Genomic DNA, 23,942 nt, shown 5'->3' on the forward strand with positions numbered 1-23,942 from the left:
GCCCAAGACATGGGTAACTTACACATCTGTGAAGGCACCATTAATGCTGAAAGGTACATACAGGTTTTGGAGCAACATATGCTGCCATCTAAGTGCCGTCTTTTTCATGGACGCCCCTGCTTATTTCAGCAAGACAATGTCAACCCACATTCAGCACGTGTTACAACAGTGTGGCTTTGTAAAAAAGGAGTGCGGGTACTTTCCTGGCCCGCCTGCAGTCCAGACCTGTCTCCCATCGAAAATGTGTGGCGCATTATGAAGCGTGAAATACGACCGCGGAGCGACTGAAGCTCTACATAAAACAAGAATGGGAAAGAATTCCACTTTCAAAGCTTCAACAATTAGTTTCCTCAGTTCCCAATCGTTTATTGCGTGTTGTTAAAAGAAAAGGTGATGTAACACAGTGGTGAACATGCCCTTTCCCAACTACTTTGGCACGTGTTGCAGCCATGAAATTCTAAGTTCATTATTATTTGCAAAAAAAAAATAAAGTTTATGAGTTTGAACATCAAATATGTTGTCTTTGTAGCATATTCAACTGAATATGGCTTGAAAAGGATTTGCAAATCATTGTATTCCGTTTATATTTATATCTAACACAATTTCCCAACTCATATGGAAACGGGGGTTTGTATATGGAAAAAAAAAAAATCAACAGGAAGTTTGCTATTCCCCCTTCAAAACAAAATTTTTGTAAAAACCGGTCACCTTTCTTCAAAATCTATCTCCTCCTTGTCGTTTCGGCTTCAAACTAACACAGGAGAGAGATTAAACCCTTGTGTATAAAATAACAGAACAGCGTTTTAATACCTGCTCCGGTTTTGATTTTATGAGCCTTCAAAGACCCGCTGCGCTGATGCTGCTGCGCTGCTGTTTTTTTAAGATGGCTGCTTAAAAGCAGGAAGCACCAGCGTGCCCACACAATGCAGACAAGGTAGGTACACTAGACAAAAGTATTGGGACACTTAGGACGACAACTAGACAAAAGTATTGGGACACTTGGGACTAAAACTTGACAAAAGTATTGGGACACTTGACTACAACTTGACATAAATATTGGGACACTTCGGATTACCACTGGACAAAAGTATTGGGACACTTAGGACTAAAACTTGACAAAAGTATTGGGCCACTTGGGACTAAAACTTGACAAAAGTATTGGGCCACTTGGGACTAAAACTTGACAAAAGTATTGGGACACTTCGGATTACCACTGGACAAAAGTATTGGGACACTTAGGACTAAAACTTGACAAAAGTATTGGGCCACTTGGGACTAAAACTTGACAAAAGTATTGGGCCACTTGGGACTAAAACTTGACAAAAGTATTGGGCCACTTGGGACTAAAACTTGACAAAAGTATTGGGACACATAGAACTACCACTGGACAAAAGTATTGGGACACTTAGGACTAAAACTGGACAAATGTTTTGGGACACTTAGGACTAAAACTGGACAAAAGTATTGGGACACTTAGGACTACCACTGGACAAAAGTATTGGGACACTTACACTGGCCAAAAGTATTGGGACACTTAGGACTACAACTTGACAAAAGTATTGGGACACTTAGGACTACAACTTGACAAAAGTATTGGGACACTTAGGACTACAACTAGACAAAAGTATTGGGACACTTGGGACTAAAACTTGACAAAAGTTTTGGGCCACTTGGGACTAAAACTTGACAAAAGTATTGGGACACTTGACTACAACTTGACATAAATATTGGGACACTTCGGATTACCACTGGACAAAAGTATTGGGACACTTAGGACTAAAACTTGACAAAAGTATTGGGCCACTTGGGACTAAAACTTGACAAAAGTATTGGGCCACTTGGGACTAAAACTTGACAAAAGTATTGGGACACATAGAACTACCACTGGACAAAAGTATTGGGACACTTAGGACTAAAACTGGACAAATGTTTTGGGACACTTAGGACTAAAACTGGACAAAAGTATTGGGACACTTAGGACTAAAACTGGACAAATGTTTTGGGACACTTAGGACTAAAACTGGACAAAAGTATTGGGACACTTAGGACTACCACTGGACAAAAGTATTGGGACACTTACACTGGCCAAAAGTATTGGGACACTTAGGACTACAACTTGACAAAAGTATTGGGACACTTAGGACGACAACTAGACAAAAGTATTGGGACACTTGGGACTAAAACTTGACAAACGTTTTGGGCCACTTGGGACTAAAACTTGACAAAAGTATTGGGACACTTGACTACAACTTGACATAAATATTGGGACACTTCGGATTACCACTGGACAAAAGTATTGGGACACTTAGGACTAAAACTTGACAAAAGTATTGGGCCACTTGGGACTAAAACTTGACAAAAGTATTGGGCCACTTGGGACTAAAACTTGACAAAAGTATTGGGCCACTTGGGACTAAAACTTGACAAAAGTATTGGGACACATAGAACTACCACTGGACAAAAGTATTGGGACACTTAGGACTAAAACTGGACAAATGTTTTGGGACACTTAGGACTAAAACTGGACAAAAGTATTGGGACACTTAGGACTAAAACTGGACAAATGTTTTGGGACACTTAGGACTAAAACTGGACAAAAGTATTGGGACACTTAGGACTACCACTGGACAAAAGTATTGGGACACTTACACTGGCCAAAAGTATTGGGACACTTAGGACTACAACTTGACAAAAGTATTGGGACACTTAGGACGACAACTAGACAAAAGTATTGGGACACTTGGGACTAAAACTTGACAAACGTTTTGGGCCACTTGGGACTAAAACTTGACAAAAGTATTGGGACACTTGACTACAACTTGACATAAATATTGGGACACTTCGGATTACCACTGGACAAAAGTATTGGGACACTTAGGACTAAAACTTGACAAAAGTATTGGGCCACTTGGGACTAAAACTTGACAAAAGTATTGGGCCACTTGGGACTAAAACTTGACAAAAGTATTGGGACACATAGAACTACCACTGGACAAAAGTATTGGGACACTTAGGACTAAAACTGGACAAATGTTTTGGGACACTTAGGACTAAAACTGGACAAAAGTATTGGGACACTTAGGACTAAAACTGGACAAATGTTTTGGGACACTTAGGACTAAAACTGGACAAAAGTATTGGGACACTTAGGACTACCACTGGACAAAAGTATTGGGACACTTACACTGGCCAAAAGTATTGGGACACTTAGGACTACAACTTGACAAAAGTATTGGGACACTTAGGACTACAACTGGACAAAGGTATTGGGACACTTAGGACGACAACTAGACAAAAGTATTGGGACACTTGGGACTAAAACTTGACAAAAGTTTTGGGCCACTTGGGACTAAAACTTGACAAAAGTATTGGGACACTTGACTACAACTTGACATAAATATTGGGACACTTCGGATTACCACTGGACAAAAGTATTGGGACACTTAGGACTAAAACTTGACAAAAGTATTGGGCCACTTGGGACTAAAACTTGACAAAAGTATTGGGCCACTTGGGACTAAAACTTGACAAAAGTATTGGGACACATAGAACTACCACTGGACAAAAGTATTGGGACACTTAGGACTAAAACTGGACAAATGTTTTGGGACACTTAGGACTAAAACTGGACAAAAGTATTGGGACACTTAGGACTACCACTGGACAAAACTATTGGGACACTTACACTGGCCAAAAGTATTGGGACACTTAGGACTACAACTTGACAAAAGTATTGGGACACTTAGGACTACAACTAGACAAAAGTATTGGGACACTTGGGACTAAAACTTGACAAAAGTTTTGGGCCACTTGGGACCTAACTTGACAAAAGTATTGGGACACTTGACTACAACTTGACATAAATATTGGGACACTTCGGATTACCACTGGACAAAAGTATTGGGACACTTAGGACTAAAACTTGACAAAAGTATTGGGCCACTTGGGACTAAAACTTGACAAAAGTATTGGGCCACTTGGGACTAAAACTTGACAAAAGTATTGGGACACATAGAACTACCACTGGACAAAAGTATTGGGACACTTAGGACTAAAACTGGACAAATGTTTTGGGACACTTAGGACTAAAACTGGACAAAAGTATTGGGACACTTAGGACTAAAACTGGACAAATGTTTTGGGACACTTAGGACTAAAACTGGACAAAAGTATTGGGACACTTAGGACTACCACTGGACAAAAGTATTGGGACACTTACACTGGCCAAAAGTATTGGGACACTTAGGACTACAACTAGACAAAAGTATTGGGACACTTGGGACTAAAACTTGACAAAAGTTTTGGGCCACTTGGGACTAAAACTTGACAAAAGTATTGGGACACTTGACTACAACTTGACATAAATATTGGGACACTTCGGATTACCACTGGACAAAAGTATTGGGACACTTAGGACTAAAACTTGACAAAAGTTTTGGGCCACTTGGGACTAAAACTTGACAAAAGTATTGGGACACTTGACTACAACTTGACATAAATATTGGGACACTTCGGATTACCACTGGACAAAAGTATTGGGACACTTAGGACGACAACTAGACAAAAGTATTGGGCCACTTGGGACTAAAACTTGACAAAAGTATTGGGCCACTTGGGACTAAAACTTGACAAAAGTATTGGGACACATAGAACTACCACTGGACAAAAGTATTGGGACACTTAGGACTAAAACTGGACAAATGTTTTGGGACACTTAGGACTAAAACTGGACAAAAGTATTGGGACACTTAGGACTAAAACTGGACAAATGTTTTGGGACACTTAGGACTAAAACTGGACAAAAGTATTGGGACACTTAGGACTACCACTGGACAAAAGTATTGGGACACTTACACTGGCCAAAAGTATTGGGACACTTAGGACTACAACTTGACAAAAGTATTGGGACACTTAGGACTACAACTGGACAAAAGTATTGGGACACTTAGGACGACAACTAGACAAAAGTATTGGGACACTTGGGACTAAAACTTGACAAAAGTTTTGGGCCACTTGGGACTAAAACTTGACAAAAGTATTGAGACACTTGACTACAACTTGACATAAATATTGGGACACTTCGGATTACCACTGGACAAAAGTATTGGGACACTTAGGACTAAAACTTGACAAAAGTATTGGGCCACTTGGGACTAAAACTTGACAAAAGTATTGGGCCACTTGGGACTAAAACTTGACAAAAGTATTGGGACACATAGAACTACCACTGGACAAAAGTATTGGGACACTTAGGACTAAAACTGGACAAATGTTTTGGGACACTTAGGACTAAAACTGGACAAAAGTATTGGGACACTTAGGACTACCACTGGACAAAAGTATTGGGACACTTACACTGGCCAAAAGTATTGGGACACTTATGACTACCACCGGACAAAAGTATTGGGACACTTAGGACGACAACTAGACAAAAGTATTGGGACACTTGGGACTAAAATTTGACAAAAGTTTTGGGCCACTTGGGACTAAAACTTGACAAAAGTATTGGGACACTTGACTACAACTTGACATAAATATTGGGACACTTCGGATTACCACTGGACAAAAGTATTGGGACACTTAGGACTAAAACTTGACAAAAGTATTGGGCCACTTGGGACTAAAACTTGACAAAAGTATTGGGCCACTTGGGACTAAAACTTGACAAAAGTATTGGGACACATAGAACTACCACTGGACAAAAGTATTGGGACACTTAGGACTAAAACTGGACAAATGTTTTGGGACACTTAGGACTAAAACTGGACAAAAGTATTGGGACACTTAGGACTAAAACTGGACAAATGTTTTGGGACACTTAGGACTAAAACTGGACAAAAGTATTGGGACACTTAGGACTACCACTGGACAAAAGCATTGGGACACTTACACTGGCCAAAAGTATTGGGACACTTAGGACTACAACTTGACAAAAGTATTGGGACACTTAGGACTACAACTGGACAAAAGTATTGGGACACTTAGGACGACAACTAGACAAAAGTATTGGGACACTTGGGACTAAAACTTGACAAAAGTTTTGGGCCACTTGGGACTAAAACTTGACAAAAGTATTGGGACACTTGACTACAACTTGACATAAATATTGGGACACTTCGGATTACCACTGGACAAAAGTATTGGGACACTTAGGACTAAAACTTGACAAAAGTATTGGGCCACTTGGGACTAAAACTTGACAAAAGTATTGGGCCACTTGGGACTAAAACTTGACAAAAGTATTGGGACACATAGAACTACCACTGGACAAAAGTATTGGGACACTTAGGACTAAAACTGGACAAATGTTTTGGGACACTTAGGACTAAAACTGGACAAAAGTATTGGGACACTTAGGACTACCACTGGCCAAAAGTATTGGGACACTTACACTGGCCAAAAGTATTGGGACACTTAGGACTACAACTGGACAAAAGTATTGGGACACTTAGGACGACAACTAGACAAAAGTATTGGGACACTTGGGACTAAAACTTCACAAAAGTTTTGGGCCACTTGGGACTAAAACTTGACAAAAGTATTGGGACACTTGACTACAACTTGACATAAATATTGGGACACTTCGGATTACCACTGGACAAAAGTATTGGGACACTTAGGACTAAAACTTGACAAAAGTATTGGGCCACTTGGGACTAAAACTTGACAAAAGTATTGGGCCACTTGGGACTAAAACTTGACAAAAGTATTGGGACACATAGAACTACCACTGGACAAAAGTATTGGGACACTTAGGACTAAAACTGGACAAATGTTTTGGGACACTTAGGACTAAAACTGGACAAAAGTATTGGGACACTTAGGACTAAAACTGGACAAATGTTTTGGGACACTTAGGACTAAAACTGGACAAAAGTATTGGGACACTTAGGACTACCACTGGACAAAAGTATTGGGACACTTACACTGGCCAAAAGTATTGGGACACTTAGGACTACAACTTGACAAAAGTATTGGGACACTTTGGACTACAACTGGACAAAAGCATTGGGACACTTAGGACGACAACTAGACAAAAGTATTGGGACACTTGGGACTAAAACTTGACAAAAGTTTTGGGCCACTTGGGACTAAAACTTGACAAAAGTATTGGGACACTTGACTACAACTTGACATAAATATTGGGACACTTCGGATTACCACTGGACAAAAGTATTGGGACACTTAGGACTAAAACTTGACAAAAGTATTGGGCCACTTGGGACTAAAACTTGACAAAAGTATTGGGCCACTTGGGACTAAAACTAGACAAAAGTATTGGGACACATAGAACTACCACTGGACAAAAGTATTGGGACACTTAGGACTAAAACTGGACAAATGTTTTGGGACACTTAGGACTAAAACTGGACAAAAGTATTGGGACACTTAGGACTAAAACTGGACAAATGTTTTGGGACACTTAGGACTAAAACTTGACAAAAGTATTGGGCCACTTGGGACTAAAACTTGACAAAAGTATTGGGCCACTTGGGACTAAAACTTGACAAAAGTATTGGGACACATAGAACTACCACTGGACAAAAGTATTGGGATACTTAGGACTAAAACTGGACAAATGTTTTGGGACACTTAGGACTAAAACTGGACAAAAGTATTGGGACACTTAGGACTAAAACTGGACAAAAGTATTGGACACTTAGGACTACCACTGGACAAAAGTATTGGGACACTTACACTGGCCAAAAGTATTGGGACACTTAGGACTACAACTTGACAAAAGTATTGGGAAACTTGGGACTAAAACTTGACAAAAGTTTTGGGCCACTTGGGACTAAAACTTGACAAAAGTATTGGGACACTTGACTACAACTTGACATAAATATTGGGACACTTCGGATTACCACTGGACAAAAGTATTGGGACACTTAGGACTAAAACTTGACAAAAGTATTGGGCCACTTGGGACTAAAACTTGACAAAAGTATTGGGACACATAGAACTACCACTGGACAAAAGTATTGGGACACTTAGGACTAAAACTGGACAAATGTTTTGGGACACTTAGGACTAAAACTGGACAAAAGTATTGGGACACTTAGGACTACCACTGGACAAAAGTATTGGGACACTTACACTGGCCAAAAGTATTGGGACACTTAGGACTACAACTTGACAAAAGTATTGGGACACTTAGGACTACAACTGGACAAAAGTATTGGGACACTTAGGACGACAACTAGACAAAAGTATTGGGACACTTGGGACTAAAACTTGACAAAAGTTTTGGGCCACTTGGGACTAAAACTTGACAAAATTATTGGGACACTTGACTACAACTTGACATAAATATTGGGACACTTCGGATTACCACTGGACAAAAGTATTGGGACACTTAGGACGACAACTAGACAAAAGTATTGGGCCACTTGGGACTAAAACTTGACAAAAGTATTGGGACACTTGGGACTAAAACTTGACAAAAGTATTGGGACACATAGAACTACCACTGGACAAAAGTATTGGGACACTTAGGACTAAAACTGGACAAATGTTTTGGGACACTTAGGACTAAAACTGGACAAAAGTATTGGGACACTTAGGACTAAAACTGGACAAATGTTTTGGGACACTTAGGACTAAAACTGGACAAAAGTATTGGGACACTTACACTGGCCAAAAGTATTGGGACACTTAGGACTACAACTTGACAAAAGTATTGGGACACTTAGGACTACAACTGGACAAAAGTATTGGGACACTTAGGACGACAACTAGACAAAAGTATTGGGACACTTGGGACTAAAACTTGACAAAAGTTTTGGGCCACTTGGGACTAAAACTTGACAAAAGTATTGGGACACTTGACTACAACTTGACATAAATATTGGGACACTTCGGATTACCACTGGACAAAAGTATTGGGACACTTAGGACTAAAACTTGACAAAAGTATTGGGCCACTTGGGACTAAAACTTGACAAAAGTATTGGGACACATAGAACTACCACTGGACAAAAGTATTGGGACACTTAGGACTAAAACTGGACAAATGTTTTGGGACACTTAGGACTAAAACTGGACAAAAGTATTGGGACACTTAGGACTAAAACTGGACAAATGTTTTGGGACACTTACACTGGCCAAAAGTATTGGGACACTTAGGACTACAACTTGACAAAAGTATTGGGACACTTAGGACTACAACTGGACAAAAGTATTGGGACACTTAGGACGACAACTAGACAAAAGTATTGGGACACTTGGGACTAAAACTTGACAAACGTTTTGGGCCACTTGGGACTAAAACTTGACAAAAGTATTGGGACACTTGACTACAACTTGACATAAATATTGGGACACTTCGGATTACCACTGGACAAAAGTATTGGGACACTTAGGACTAAAACCTGACAAAAGTATTGGGCCACTTGGGACTAAAACTTGACAAAAGTATTGGGCCACTTGGGACTAAAACTTGACAAAAGTATTGGGACACATAGAACTACCACTGGACAAAAGTATTGGGACACTTAGGACTAAAACTGGACAAATGTTTTGGGACACTTAGGACTAAAACTGGACAAAAGTATTGGGACACTTAGGACTAAAACTGGACAAATGTTTTGGGACACTTAGGACTAAAACTGGACAAACGTATTGGGACACTTAGGACTACCACTGGACAAAAGTATTGGGACGCTTACACTGGACAAAAGTATTGGGACACTTAGGACAACAACTGGACAAAAGTATTGGGACACTTGGGACTACAACTTGACAAAAGTATTGGGAAACTTGGGACTAAAACTTGACAAAAGTTTTGGGCCACTTGGGACTAAAACTTGACAAAAGTATTGGGACACTTGACTACAACTTGACGAAAGTATTGGGACACTTAGGACTACAACTGGACAAAAGTATTGGGACGCTTACACTGGACAAAAGTATTGGGACACTTAGGACAACAACTGGACAAAAGTATTGGGACACTTGGGACTACAACTTGACAAAAGTATTGGGAAACTTGGGACTAAAACTTGACAAAAGTTTTGGGCCACTTGGGACTAAAACTTGACAAAAGTATTGGGACACTTGACTACAACTTGACATAAATATTGGGACACTTCGGATTACCACTGGACAAAAGTATTGGGACACTTAGGACTAAAACTTGACAAAAGTATTGGGCCACTTGGGACTAAAACTTGACAAAAGTATTGGGACACATAGAACTACCACTGGACAAAAGTATTGGGACACTTAGGACTAAAACTGGACAAATGTTTTGGGACACTTAGGACTAAAACTGGACAAACATATTGGGACACTTAGGACTACCACTGGACAAAAGTATTGGGACACTTACACTGGCCAAAAGTATTGGGACACTTAGGACTACAACTTGACAAAAGTATTGGGACACTTGACTACAACTTGACATAAATATTGGGACACTTCGGATTACCACTGGACAAAAGTATTGGGACACTTAAGACTAAAACTTGACAAAAGTATTGGGCCACTTGGGACTAAAACTTGACAAAAGTATTGGGACACTTAGGACTAAAACTGGACAAATGTTTTGGGACACTTAGGACTAAAACTGGACAAAAGTATTGGGACACTTAGGACTACCACTGGACAAAAGTATTGGGACACTTACACTGGCCAAAAGTATTGGGACACTTAGGACTACAACTTGACAAAAGTATTGGGACACTTGACTACAACTTGACATAAATATTGGGACACTTCGGATTACCACTGGACAAAAGTATTGGGACACTTAAGACTAAAACTTGACAAAAGTATTGGGCCACTTGGGACTAAAACTTGACAAAAGTATTGGGACACTTAGGACTAAAACTGGACAAATGTTTTGGGACACTTAGGACTACCACTGGACAAAAGTATTGGGACACTTACACTGGCCAAAAGTATTGGGACACATAGGACTACAACTTGACAAAAGTATTGGGACACTTAGGACTACAACTTGACAAAAGTATTGGGACACTTAGGACTACAACTGGACAAAAGTATTGGGCTTGTGTGTTCCCGGCGGACACACAAGCAGGCAGCAGTGTCGCCAAACAGGAGGCTTAGAGGAAGACCATCTGATAAGAGTTAAGGATAAAAGTAGGCCGGAAACATGAAGAGCACGCGCACATGACAAAGATCAAAACATCTGGGGCTTTTAGCGGGATAAAGACCTCCTCCTCCTCCACTCCTTTATTGAAAGCAGCGATGAGAGGAAGGTCTGCTTCAAATCCACCAGCGAACTCGCCATAAATTACAGAGCCAAAAGAGAAGCTTTTATTTTGGTGGTGGCGCTGATGCACTAATGTGATTAGCGGTGTTATGTGTGTTTTCATGTGGGCGGAGGCGGGGCCCCCGCCATGCCGGGCTTCAAGGAGCGGAGGCGGGCGATGCGTCACACGGCCCCGAGGCGGCTGCAGCGGCGCTGACGTCAGGCGCCCGGCGCCGAAAACGAGACGTGAGGTAATTGAGCGTCCTCGGGTGAAGACGGCGTCACGACGACGCGCGATTGTGTCGAGAGGACGGCAGCTGCTCTCCGTCCCCACGCCAGGCCGCTAACGTGAGAACGAGGGATAGGGTGTCTCCCTGGGTCCTGAGAGGTCGTGTTTAGACAAGCGCTTCTTTAAACAACACGTCAAACGGGGGAATTTGATAAACACTCACTGGACACTTCATTAGGAACACCCCCGTGTGATAACGTCTTCTGTCAACATGTCCGCCTTGACAAGACAAGGCAGACCCCTCGCTGCAATACTCAAAGTAGTCCAGAGGACTGTACCTGATCTGCCCTCGGACCAGCGGGCGGTTCTTGGTTCGGTTCATGTTGGAGTCGAAAGGCACCTCAAAGTACTGTGGAGACACAAAGAGAGTGCGTTAAAGTGAGAAATACACACCAGGGAGACTTGCTACTAGGGAGTAGGGTTGTACAATATACCAGTACTAGTATAGCATCACGGTACTAATGGATCAAAAAAGGTACTATACTCGGTTTGAAAAGTACCGGTTCGCCATATTATTTATTTTCTTACAGGCATGACGGCGAGTCGTGACACTGCTGGTTTTTACAAGCGGAGGAGCATGTTGGGCAGCGCACACACACAGAGTACTCACAAGCAGACACAGTGTGTAGACAGGAAAGGGAGAATGGACGCATTTTGGTGTACCGTATTTTCCGCACTATTAGCCGCACCTCAAAACCACAAATTTACTCAAAAGCTGACAGTGCGGCTTATAACCCGGTGCGCTTTATATATGGATTAATATTAAGATTCATTTTCATAAAGTTTCGGTCTCGCAACTACGGTAAACAGCCGCCATCTTTTTTCCCCGTAGAAGAGGAAGTGCTTCTTCTTCTACGCAAGCAACCGCCAAGGTAAGCACCCGCCCCCATAGAACAGGAAGCGCTTCTTCTTCTACTGTAAGCAACCACCCGCCCGCGTAGAAGGAGAAGAAGCGCGCGAATATTACGTTTCATTTCCTTTGTGTGTTTACATCTGTAAACACACGTCCTATCTTGTCGATTGCATTGTACCATATGTCCCGGCAAGAAATCTGCGTTCAAAGAACTCCGGCTTATTAGTGATTCCCAGAGCCCAAAAAAAGTCTGCGGGCTATAGAGCGTTTTCTATTCGGGCTCCAGTACTATGGAATGCCCTCCCGGTAACAATTAGAGATGCTACCTCAGTAGAAGCATTTAAGTCCCATCTTAAAACTCATTTGCATACTCTAGCCTTTAAATAGCCCCCCTGTTAGACCAGTTGATCTGCCGTTTCTTTTCTTTTCTCCTCTGCTCCCCTTTTCCTTGAGGGGGGGGGGGGGGGGGGGGGGGGGCACAGGTATGGTGGCCATGGATGAAGTGCTGGCTGTCCAGAGTCGGGACCCGGGGTGGACCGCTCGCCTGTGCATCGGCTGGGAACATCTCTACGCTGCTGACCCGTCTCCGCTCGGGATGGTGTCCTGCTGGCCCCACTATGGACTGGACTCTTACTATTATGTTGGATCCACTATGGACTGGACTCTCACAATATTATGTCAGACCCACTCGACATCCATTGCTTTCGGTCTCCCCTAGAGGGGGGGGGTTACCCACATATGCGGTCCTCTCCAAGGTTTCTCATAGTCATTCACATCGACGTCCCACTGGGGTGAGTTTTTCCTTGCCCGTATGTGGGCTTTGTACCGAGGATGTCGTTGTGGCTTGTGCAGCCCTTTGAGACACTTGTGATTTAGGGCTATATAAATAAAGATTGATTGATTGATTGATTGATAAAGACCACAAAATGGCTCCTACTAAGCGACAGGTTTCCGGTTCATGAAAAGACGCAATCTCTCCATCCGCACACGGACTACTATTTCACAGCAACTGCCTAAAGACTTTCAAGAAAAGCTGGCTACTTTCCGTGCATATTGTAAAAACAAGATAGCTGAAAAAAAAGATCCGGCCAGAGAACATTATCAACATGGACGAGGTTCCACTGACTTTTGATATTCCTGTGAACCGCACTGTGGATACAACGGGAGCACGTACGGTGAATATTAGCACCACAGGGAATGAGAAGTCATCCTTCACTGTGGTTCTAGCTTGCCATGCTAATGGCCAGAAACTTCCACCCATGGTGATATTCAAAAGGAAGACCTTGCCAAAAGAGACCTTTCCAGCCGGCGTCATCATAAAAGCTAACTCGAAGGGATGGATGGATGAAGAAAAGATGAGCGAGTGGTTAAGGTAAGTTTAAGTTTACGCGAAGAGGCCGGGTGGCTTTTTTCACGCAGCTCCGTCCATGTTGATATACGACTCCATGCGCGCCCACATCACGCTGGTTTTTAATATATTATTAAAGTTTGACTGACCTATCTGACTGTTTTTTTGACATTCCTTTAGCGCAGTTAGATGCGGCTTACAACACGGGGCGGCTTATAGGTGGACAAAGTTTTGAAATATGACGTTCATTGAAGGCGCGGCTTATAACCCAGGGCGCCTTATGGTGCGGAAAATACGGTAAAAAGTCAAGATAAAGGTGAAGTTATAACACTCAGGAAGAGCTAGCTGCTAACATCCATCCACAGTGTTCTAGCTACTTCTAAATCAATAATCTTGGCCTCCACGGCGACAAATAAAGTTAGTGTCTTACAAGTATTACTATCACTGGAGGACGAGGAATAGATAAACATGCTTCACTACACACCGTAGGAGGATACAATAGCTCACTGGTGTCACAATGTAAACAAACACCATGGGTGGATCTACACTTGACATCCACTGTAATGATTCCAAGCACGGGAGCGTATCTAGTCGATACGACTATGATTACATCGATAGTTTTTATCGTCACAAAATCTTTTTATGTTTAATTAACCTCCTAAGGCCCAAGCTGTTTGTTTACATGTTTTTTTTTTATTTATCTTTGCTATTTGGGCTTATTGGACCCTAATTAGAATAAAATATAAGAATCTTCTTTTGATATGATGTACTTAGTCCATAAGTAACAAACGTGTACTTCATGTTTAGTGACATGCTAATTCTTATTTTTACACTTTTTTCCCCCCAAATGCCATTGTATGTTATACTCTTCTGACACCACCAGATGGAAGTATAAGTGTCCACATAAGTGGCCATAAGACCCCAATTCAGTAGTGTACACAATTTTGGAAATAAGAGCTAAAAGGTGCTGTCCACGCATGTGGCCACTAAGGCTTTAGAGCAGGGGTGCTCATTACGTCGATCGCGAGCTACCGGTCGATCGTGGAGGGTGTGTCAGTCGATCACCAGCCAGGCATTAAAAAAATAGTCCTAAAAATGAGCGATCATAAATCTTCACTATGACGTCACTTTCGTCACTTGATTGACATTCACGGCACCCGAGGGTCTTCTGAGATGACGCTGGCTGCTGCCAGATCATTAAAATTACCGACTGGAAGGCGAGAAACACTTTATTTCAACAGACTCTGGCGCCGTACCTGTCGTCAAAACTCCAAAGACCGACTGCACAGTTGCACAATAAAAGCTCTGCTTCATCCTGCCTGCGCTACCAAAATAAGAGTCTCAGAAAGCTGGCGTGCACAAGCTAGCAAGCTACGGAGTTTGGAGACAATGTATTTCTTGTAAAGTGTATACAAAGGAGTACGGAAGCTGGACAAATAAGATGCCAAAAACCAACCACTTTCATGTGGTATTGGACAGAAGGAGGACTTGTTTTCTCCTCCATTCGAAAATGCGGACGTTATCAGCACCACTGTCTGATTCCAATCAATGCAAGTCATCACAATCAGGTAATACACCAACTTATATTCTTGTCTTCATGAAAAAAAGGAATCTATATGTGTTAAACATGCTTGTATTATCTTTAAACACTTTTAACTTATTAACAATATTAACTATATGTGTTAAACATGCTTGTATTATCATTAAACACCTATAAGTTGTTAACAATATTAACTATATGTGTTAAACATGCTTGTATTATCTTTAAACACCTTTAACTTGTTAACAATATTAACTATAAGTGTTAAACATGCTTGTGTTATCTTTAAACACCTTTAACTTGTTAACAATATTAACTATATGTGTTAAACATTCTTGTATTATCATTAAACACGTTTAATTTATTAACAATATTAACTATATGTCTTAAACATGCTTGCATTATCATTAAATATCTTTAACTTGTTAACAATATTAACTATATGTGTTAAACATGCTTGTATTATCTTTAAACACCTTTAACTTGTTAACAATATTAACTATAAGTGTTAAACATGCTTGTGTTATCTTTAAACACCTTTAACTTGTTAACAATATTAACTATATGTGTTAAACATGCTTGTATTATCATTAAACACCTATAAGTTGTTAACAATATTAACTATATGTGTTAAACATGCTTGTATTATCTTTAAACACCTTTAACTTGTTAACAATATTAACTATAAGTGTTAAACATGCTTGTGTTATCTTTAAACACCTTTAACTTGTTAACAATATTAACTATATGTGTTAAACATTCTTGTATTATCATTAAACACGTTTAATTTATTAACAATATTAACTATATGTGTTAAACATGCTTGCATTATCATTAAATATCTTTAACTTGTTAACAATATTAACTATATGTGTTAAACATGCTTGCATTATCTTTAAACACCTTTAACTTATTAACAATATTAACTATATGTGTTAAACATGCTTGTATTATCATTAAACACCTTTAACTTGTTAACAATATTAACTATAAGTGTTAAACATGCTTGTGTTATCTTTAAACACTTTTAACTTATTAACAATATTAACTATATGTGTTAAACATGCTTGTATTATCATTAAACACCTATAAGTTGTTAACAATATTAACTATATGTGTTAAACATGCTTGTATTATCTTTAAACACCTTTAACTTGTTAACAATATTAACTATAAGTGTTAAACATGCTTGTGTTATCTTTAAACACCTTTAACTTGTTAACAATATTAACTATATGTGTTAAACATTCTTGTATTATCATTAAACATGTTTAATTTATTAACAATATTAACTATATGTGTTAAACATGCTTGTATTATCTTTAAACACCTTTAACTTGTTAACAATATTAACTATAAGTGTTAAACATGCTTGTGTTATCTTTAAACACCTTTAACTTGTTAACAATATTAACTATATGTGTTAAACATTCTTGTATTATCATTAAACACGTTTAATTTATTAACAATATTAACTATATGTGTTAAACATGCTTGCATTATCATTAAATATCTTTAACTTGTTAACAATATTAACTATATGTGTTAAACATGCTTGTATTATCATTAAACACCTATAAGTTGTTAACAATATTAACTATATGTGTTAAACATGCTTGTATTATCTTTAAACACCTTTAACTTGTTAACAATATTAACTATAAGTGTTAAACATGCTTGTGTTATCTTTAAACACCTTTAACTTGTTAACAATATTAACTATATGTGTTAAACATGCTTGTATTATCATTAAACACCTATAAGTTGTTAACAATATTAACTATATGTATTAAACATACTTGTATTTTCATTAAACACCTTTAATTTTTTAACAATATTAACTATATGTGTTAAACATGCTTGCATTATCATTAAACACCTTTAACTTGTTAACAAAAACATATATTTCATAAATAAGTAAATATAAATGATATATATGAATGAGGTAGATCCCCACGACTTGATCAATTGAAAAGTAGCTCGCCTGCAGAAAAAGTTTGAGCACCCCTGCTTTAGAGTAAAAAAAAAAAATCATATTATGTTTATAAAGTCAGTAAATACGTCCCAGGACACATGAGGACTTTGAATATGACCAATGTATGATCCTGTAACTACTTGGTATCGGACCCATACCAAAATGTGTGATATCATCCAAAACTAATGTAAAGTATCAAAGAAGAGAAGAATAAGTGATTATTACATTTTAACAGAAGTGTAGATAGAACATGTTAAACCAGATATTAACAGTAAATGAACAAGTAGATTAATAATCCATTTTTTACAGCTTGTCCTTAATAATGTGTAGAAAATAATAGGTGTATAAATGACACAATATGTTACTGCATAGACTAATTAGGAGTCTTTGTTTGTTTACTTACTACTAAAAGACAAGTTGACTATTTCATTGAAGGACTAAATGACAATAATAAACATATGTTTCATGTACACTAACATTTGTTGTTCAAATAAAGACAATAATGACATTTTTTTGAGGTCCCCCTTTTATAGAAAAGTATCAAAATACATTTTGGTACAGGTACCAAAATATTGGTATCGGGACAACCCTACTTACGGTACTAATAAAAGTTAAGTGTTCTAGTATGTTCACTATTTTATTTAATGCAGAAATAAGAAACATATGTTTAATGTATAACAAGATGTTTTTGTTCAAATAAAGCCAATAATGCCATTTTTGTGGTTCTCTTTATTTAGAAAAGTATGGAAATACATAGACTGGTATCGGGACGACCCTAGTTCCCAGGTTTAGTTCCTTCCCCTTGTTTCCTGATATTGGCGTCACTAACAGTGTGGCGTCACGGCAACCTGTCAAACGTCTCTGTGTGGCGACATTAGTCCATGGAGTCCACCTCAGATCTCCTCACTGATCCCGCACAAAAGCAATCGACATGACAAAGATCCATCCATGAACCCCCAATCGCAACCCCAATTTGTTCAAATAAAGACCATCCATCCATCCATCTTCTTCCGCTTATCCGAGGTCGGGTCGCGGGGGCAGCAGCCTAAGCAGGGAAGCCCAGACTTCCCTCTCCCCAGCCACTTCGTCCAGCTCTTCCTGTGGGACCCCGAGGCGTTCCCAGGCCAGCCGGGAGACATAGTCTTCCCAACGTGTCCTGGGTCTTCCCCGCGGCCTCCTACCGGTCGGACAAGCCCTAAACACCTCCCTAGGGAGGCGTTCGGGTGGCATCCTGACCAGATGCCCGAACCACCTCATCTGGCTCCTCTCCATGTGGAGGAGCAGCGGCTTTACTTTGAGCTCCCCCCGGATGGCAGAGCTTCTCACCCTATCTCTAAGGGAGAGCCCCGCCACCCGGCGGAGGAAACTCATTTCAGTACCCGTGATCTTGTCCTTTCGGTCATAACCCAAAGCTCATGACCATAGGTGAGGATGGGAACGTAGATCGACCGGTAAATTGAGAGCTTTGCCTTCCGGCTCAGCTCCTTCTTCACCACAACGGATCGATACAGCGTCCGCATTACTGAAGACGCCGCACCGATCCGCCTGTCGATCTCACCATCCACTCTTCCCTCACTCGTGAACAAGACTCCGAGGTACTTGAACTCCTCCACTTGGGGCAAGATCTCCTCCCCAACCCGGAGATGGCACTCCACCCTTTTCCGGGAGAGAACCATGGACTCAGACTTGGAGGTGCTGATTCTCATCCCAGTCGCTTCACACTCGAACCGATCCAGCGAGAGCTGAAGATCCTGGCCAGATGAAGCCATCAGGACCACATCATCTGCAAAAAGCAGAGACCTAATCCTGCAGCCACCAAACCAGATCCCCTCAACGCCTTGACTGCGCCTAGAAATTCTGTCCATAAAAGTTATGAACAGAATCGGTGACAAAGGAGTCCAACCCTCACTGGAAATGTGTCCGACTTACTACCGGCAATGCGGACTAAGCTCTGGCACTGATCATACAGGAAGCGGACTGCCACAATCAGACAGTCCGATACCCCATACTCTCTGAGCACTCCCCACAGGACTTCCCGAGGGACACGGTCGAATGCCTTCTCCAAGTCCACAAAGCACATGTAGACTGGTTGGGCAAACTCCCATGCACCCTCAAGGACCCTGCCCAGAGTATAGAGCTGGTCAACAAGTTCCACGACCAGGACAAAAACCACACTGTTCCTCCTGAATCCGAGGTTCGACTATCAATGCAATTGTTTTTGTGGTCCCCCTTATATAAAAAAGTATCGAAATACATTTTGGTACCAGCACTAAAATATTAGTAAGGGGACAACCCTACTGGAGACACCCTTTTCCTGCAATACGTGAACCAGGGGTGTCCAAAGTCTAGGTCGTGGACTGCAGCTTGCTTTGTTTTGCAGCAGTGGCACATTGCAGAAATAAATACACAAAAAACCCCCAACAAAAGTGGAATAAAAGGAGAAAAAAGGGATAATGCTTTGTTTTATCATGTTTTTGACTTTATTGACCACACATAGATTGCAGTCCTGTGGGAAACACTGGATTGTGCACTCAGGTGGGTCAAGGTGGTAGGTGGGAGGTGTGTTGTACTCCTGTTTTATGGTTCGCTCTGGAGGAAAATGCTTGAAAGTGCTCCCACGAGGTTGGCAATGTGTGACTAAAATGTAAACACATGGGGTGCTTAAATACAGGAACTGGTGTGTGTGTGTGTGTGTGTGTGTGTGTGTGTGTGTGTGCGCTCCATTATGGCATTGAACTAATTAAGAAAACAGATCAAGCAAGTGTGAAAACCGTGATGTAAAAAAGCCAATAAACAAAAGACATTTGTAACACGGCAGGGAGTGAGGAACTATTTGAAGACGCTTGAATTTGGATGGAGAACCACTAAAGTTCCTGCGGAAATAGCGGGGGCACCAAAATACATCTCACACCCACAACGCTTTCTTTTAATGTTCTTTTTATTTTTTTTAAAAAACCCAACAAAAAACTTGTTTCCGCATTCCATTTTTCTGGGGCTACGACTATCGCACAGCTGGCGTTGCGCGGCTGTGGGACCTCAAGGTCCGGGCGAGGTGTTAATTCTATTTCCTGGGTCAGGAAATGGGTCTGCATGGAGACAAGTGTGCACTTTGTGGACCAGAGCGCTGCTCAGGCCAACTTGACAAAAAGCAGCGCTCGCATAAAAAGCATCGAATGGTAAAATGATGGCAAAAAGGCGCGGTGTGTGCATTAATGTGTGCGACACTCCTGCGTGAAGGAGAATCATCAGTGTTGCAAATAGCATGACAAATATGAAAGCAAAAGTTGCATTCAAATAAACAATAATAACAACTTGATGAGGCGATTGTGTGTGAATGTTCCAATGCTGAAGTTGAAGTGAAATGCTGACAGAATGTAGTATGAATGGAAGAATAGTTTCAATGTTGGAATGGTTTGAATGTTGAAGAGTTGGAATTTCCAGGAACACCGGAATTTGGTTTTGGAACTTGGGAAAGTGTTAGTTGGATGAGTGGAAGGTGTTGATGTTGGAATGGTTTGAATAGGTTGAAAAATGTGCGAATTGTGCAACTTGGAAAAATGTCCCATTCATTTCATTGGGAACTTCCCTGGAATTTTGGTAAAAGCAGGATTTTTTTGGGGGGGAAAGGATTAGGAGCGTGAATGTCCTGAATGAGCTGAATTGGTCGGTGTTGGAATTGTTTAAATCGGTCAAGAAATGTTGAAGTAGTGACAGTTTTTTAATCGAAAAATGGTATTACGGAATTTCGGGAAAACCAGGAATTTTTAAAGTTCCTAAACCAACTTGTTTTTTTGTCCTGACTAAGAAGAATGTTTTGACAGTGGAAATGTTCAAATGGGTTGAAAAATGTAAAAGGAGTCATCGCACTAAAAAAGGTTGGAAATAAGGTTAGGAAAAAACAGGAATTCCTGGAAATTTTTGGAACGTGGAAAAATGATAGTTTGAATTTCCAGGATGAATTGATTGTGTTGAAGGTGGAATGGTTTGAATCGATTGGAAAATGTGGGAATTGTGGAAGTTTGAAAAATGGATCATTCATTTTGAATGGGGAAAATGTCCCTAAAAACAGGGAATTCTAGAAAATCTGGGATTTTTTTTAGAATTGTTGAAAGGGAGCACACAATTCCTGAAGGAATTGTGTGTGAATGTTCCAATGCTGAAGTTGAAGTGAAATGCTGACAGAATGTAGTATGAATGGAAGAATAGTTTCAATGTTGGAATGGTTTGAATGTTGAAGAGTTGGAATTTCCAGGAACACCGCAATTTGGTTTTGGAACTTGGGAAAGTGTTAGTTGGATGAGTGGAAGGTGTTGATGTTGGAATGGTTTGAATAGGTTGAAAAATGTGCGAATTGTGCAACTTGGAAAAATGTCCCATTCATTTCATTGGGAACTTCCCTGGAATTTTGGTAAAAGCAGGATTTTTTTGGGGGGGAAAGGATTAGGAGCGTGAATGTCCTGAATGAGCTGAATTGGTCGGTGTTGGAATTGTTTAAATCGGTCAAGAAATGTTGTAGTAGTGACAGTTTTTTAATCGAAAAATGGTATTACGGAATTTCGGGAAAACCAGGAATTTTTAAAGTTCCTAAACCAACTTGTTTTTTTGTCCTGACTAAGAAGAATGTTTTGACAGTGGAAATGTTCAAATGGGTTGAAAAATGTAAAAGGAGTCATCGCACTAAAAAAGGTTGGAAATAAGGTTAGAAAAAAACATGAATTCCTGGAAATTTTTGGAACGTGGAAAAATGATAGTTTGAATTTCCAGGATGAATTGATTGTGTTGAAGGTGGAATGGTTTGAATCGATTGGAAAATGTGGGAATTGTGGAAGTTTGAAAAATGGATCATTCATTTTGAATGGGGAAAATGTCCCTAAAAACAGGGAATTCTAGAAAATCTGGGATTTTTTTTTTTAGAATTGTTGAAAGGGAGCACACAATTCCTGAACAGGCTGAACATTTTGAAGTTGGAACAGTTTGAATCAGATAAACAATGTGGGAGTTGTGGAACTTTGAAAAATGTCCCATTCATTTCAATGGGAACATCCTGGAAATCGGGAATTTTGGGAAAAGTGGGATTTTTTTTTGGTAAAATGATTAGGAGCTGAATCGGATGGTGTTGGAATTGTTTAAATCGGTCAAGAAATGTTGAAGTAGTGACAGTTTTTTAATCGAAAAATGGTATTACGGAATTTCGGGAAAACCAGGAATTTTTAAAGTTCCTAAACCAACTTGTTTTTTTGTCCTGACTAAGAAGAATGTTTTGACAGTGGAAATGTTCAAATGGCTTGAAAAATGTAAAAGGAGTCATCGCACTAAAAAAGGTTGGAAATAAGGTTAGAAAAAAACATGAATTCCTGGAAATTTTTGGAACGTGGAAAAATGATAGTTTGAATTTCCAGGATGAATTGATTGTGTTGAAGGTGGAATGGTTTGAATCGATTGGAAAATGTGGGAATTGTGGAAGTTTGAAAAATGGATCATTCATTTTGAATGGGGAAAATGTCCCTAAAAACAGGGAATTCTAGAAAATCTGGGATTTTTTTTTTAGAATTGTTGAAAGGGAGCACACAATTCCTGAACAGGCTGAACATTTTGAAGTTGGAACAGTTTGAATCAGATAAACAATGTGGGAGTTGTGGAACTTTGAAAAATGTCCCATTCATTTCAATGGGAACATCCTGGAAATCGGGAATTTTGGGAAAAGTGGGATTTTTTTTGGTAAAATGATTAGGAGCTGAATCGGATGGTGTTGGAATTGTTTAAATCGGTCAAGAAATGTTGAAGTAATACCATTGTTTTAATTGAAAAATGGAATTTCGGGAAAACCAGGAATTTTTAAAGTTCTTAAACCAACTTGTTTTTTTTGTCCTGACTAAGAAGAATGTTTTGACAGTGGAAATGTTCAAATGGGTTGAAAAATGTAAAAGGAGTCATCGCACTAAAAAAGGTTGGAAATAAGGTTAGAAAAAAACATGAATTCCTGGAAATTTTTGGAACGTGGAAAAATGATAGTTTGAATTTCCAGGATGACTTGATTGTGTTGAAGGTGGAATGGTTTGAATCGATTGGAAAATGTGGGAATTGTGGAAGTTTGAAAAATGGATCATTCATTTTGAATGGGGAAAATGTCCCTAAAAACAGGGAATTCTAGAAAATCTGGGATTTTTTTTTTTTAGAATTGTTGAAAGGGAGCACACAATTCCTGAACAGGCTGAACATTTTGAAGTTGGAACAGTTTGAATCAGATAAACAATGTGGGAGTTGTGGAACTTTGAAAAATGTCCCATTCATTTCAATGGGAACATCCTGGAAATCGGGAATTTTGGGAAAAGTGGGATTTTTTTTTGGTAAAATGATTAGGAGCTGAATCGGATGGTGTTGGAATTGTTTAAATCGGTCAAGAAATGTTGAAGTAGTGACAGTTTTTTAATCGAAAAATGGTATTACGGAATTTCGGGAAAACCAGGAATTTTTAAAGTTCCTAAACCAACTTGTTTTTTTGTCCTGACTAAGAAGAATGTTTTGACAGTGGAAATGTTCAAATGGGTTGAAAAATGTAAAAGGAGTCATCGCACTAAAAAAAGGTTGGAAATAAGGTTAGAAAAAAACATGAATTCCTGGAAATTTTTGGAACGTGGAAAAATGATAGTTTGAATTTCCAGGATGAATTGATTGTGTTGAAGGTGGAATGGTTTGAATCGATTGGAAAATGTGGGAATTGT

General features: G+C 39.8%; 1 protein-coding gene across 1 annotated transcript in view; it reads right to left on the reverse strand.

Moving 5' to 3' along the window:
• The window catches only part of cox10 (cytochrome c oxidase assembly factor heme A:farnesyltransferase COX10), a 216,100-nt gene that overhangs the window by 40,378 nt on the left and 151,780 nt on the right, over window positions 1-23,942 (reverse strand). The window contains exon 5 of the mRNA XM_061931752.1: window positions 11,783-11,853. Coding sequence (XP_061787736.1) covers window positions 11,783-11,853 — 71 coding nt within the window. The remainder of the gene's footprint in view (window positions 1-11,782; window positions 11,854-23,942) is intronic.

This window comes from Nerophis lumbriciformis, linkage group LG39 (genome assembly GCF_033978685.3).
Source record: "Nerophis lumbriciformis linkage group LG39, RoL_Nlum_v2.1, whole genome shotgun sequence".
In the NCBI taxonomy this organism is placed as follows: domain Eukaryota; kingdom Metazoa; phylum Chordata; class Actinopteri; order Syngnathiformes; family Syngnathidae; genus Nerophis; species Nerophis lumbriciformis.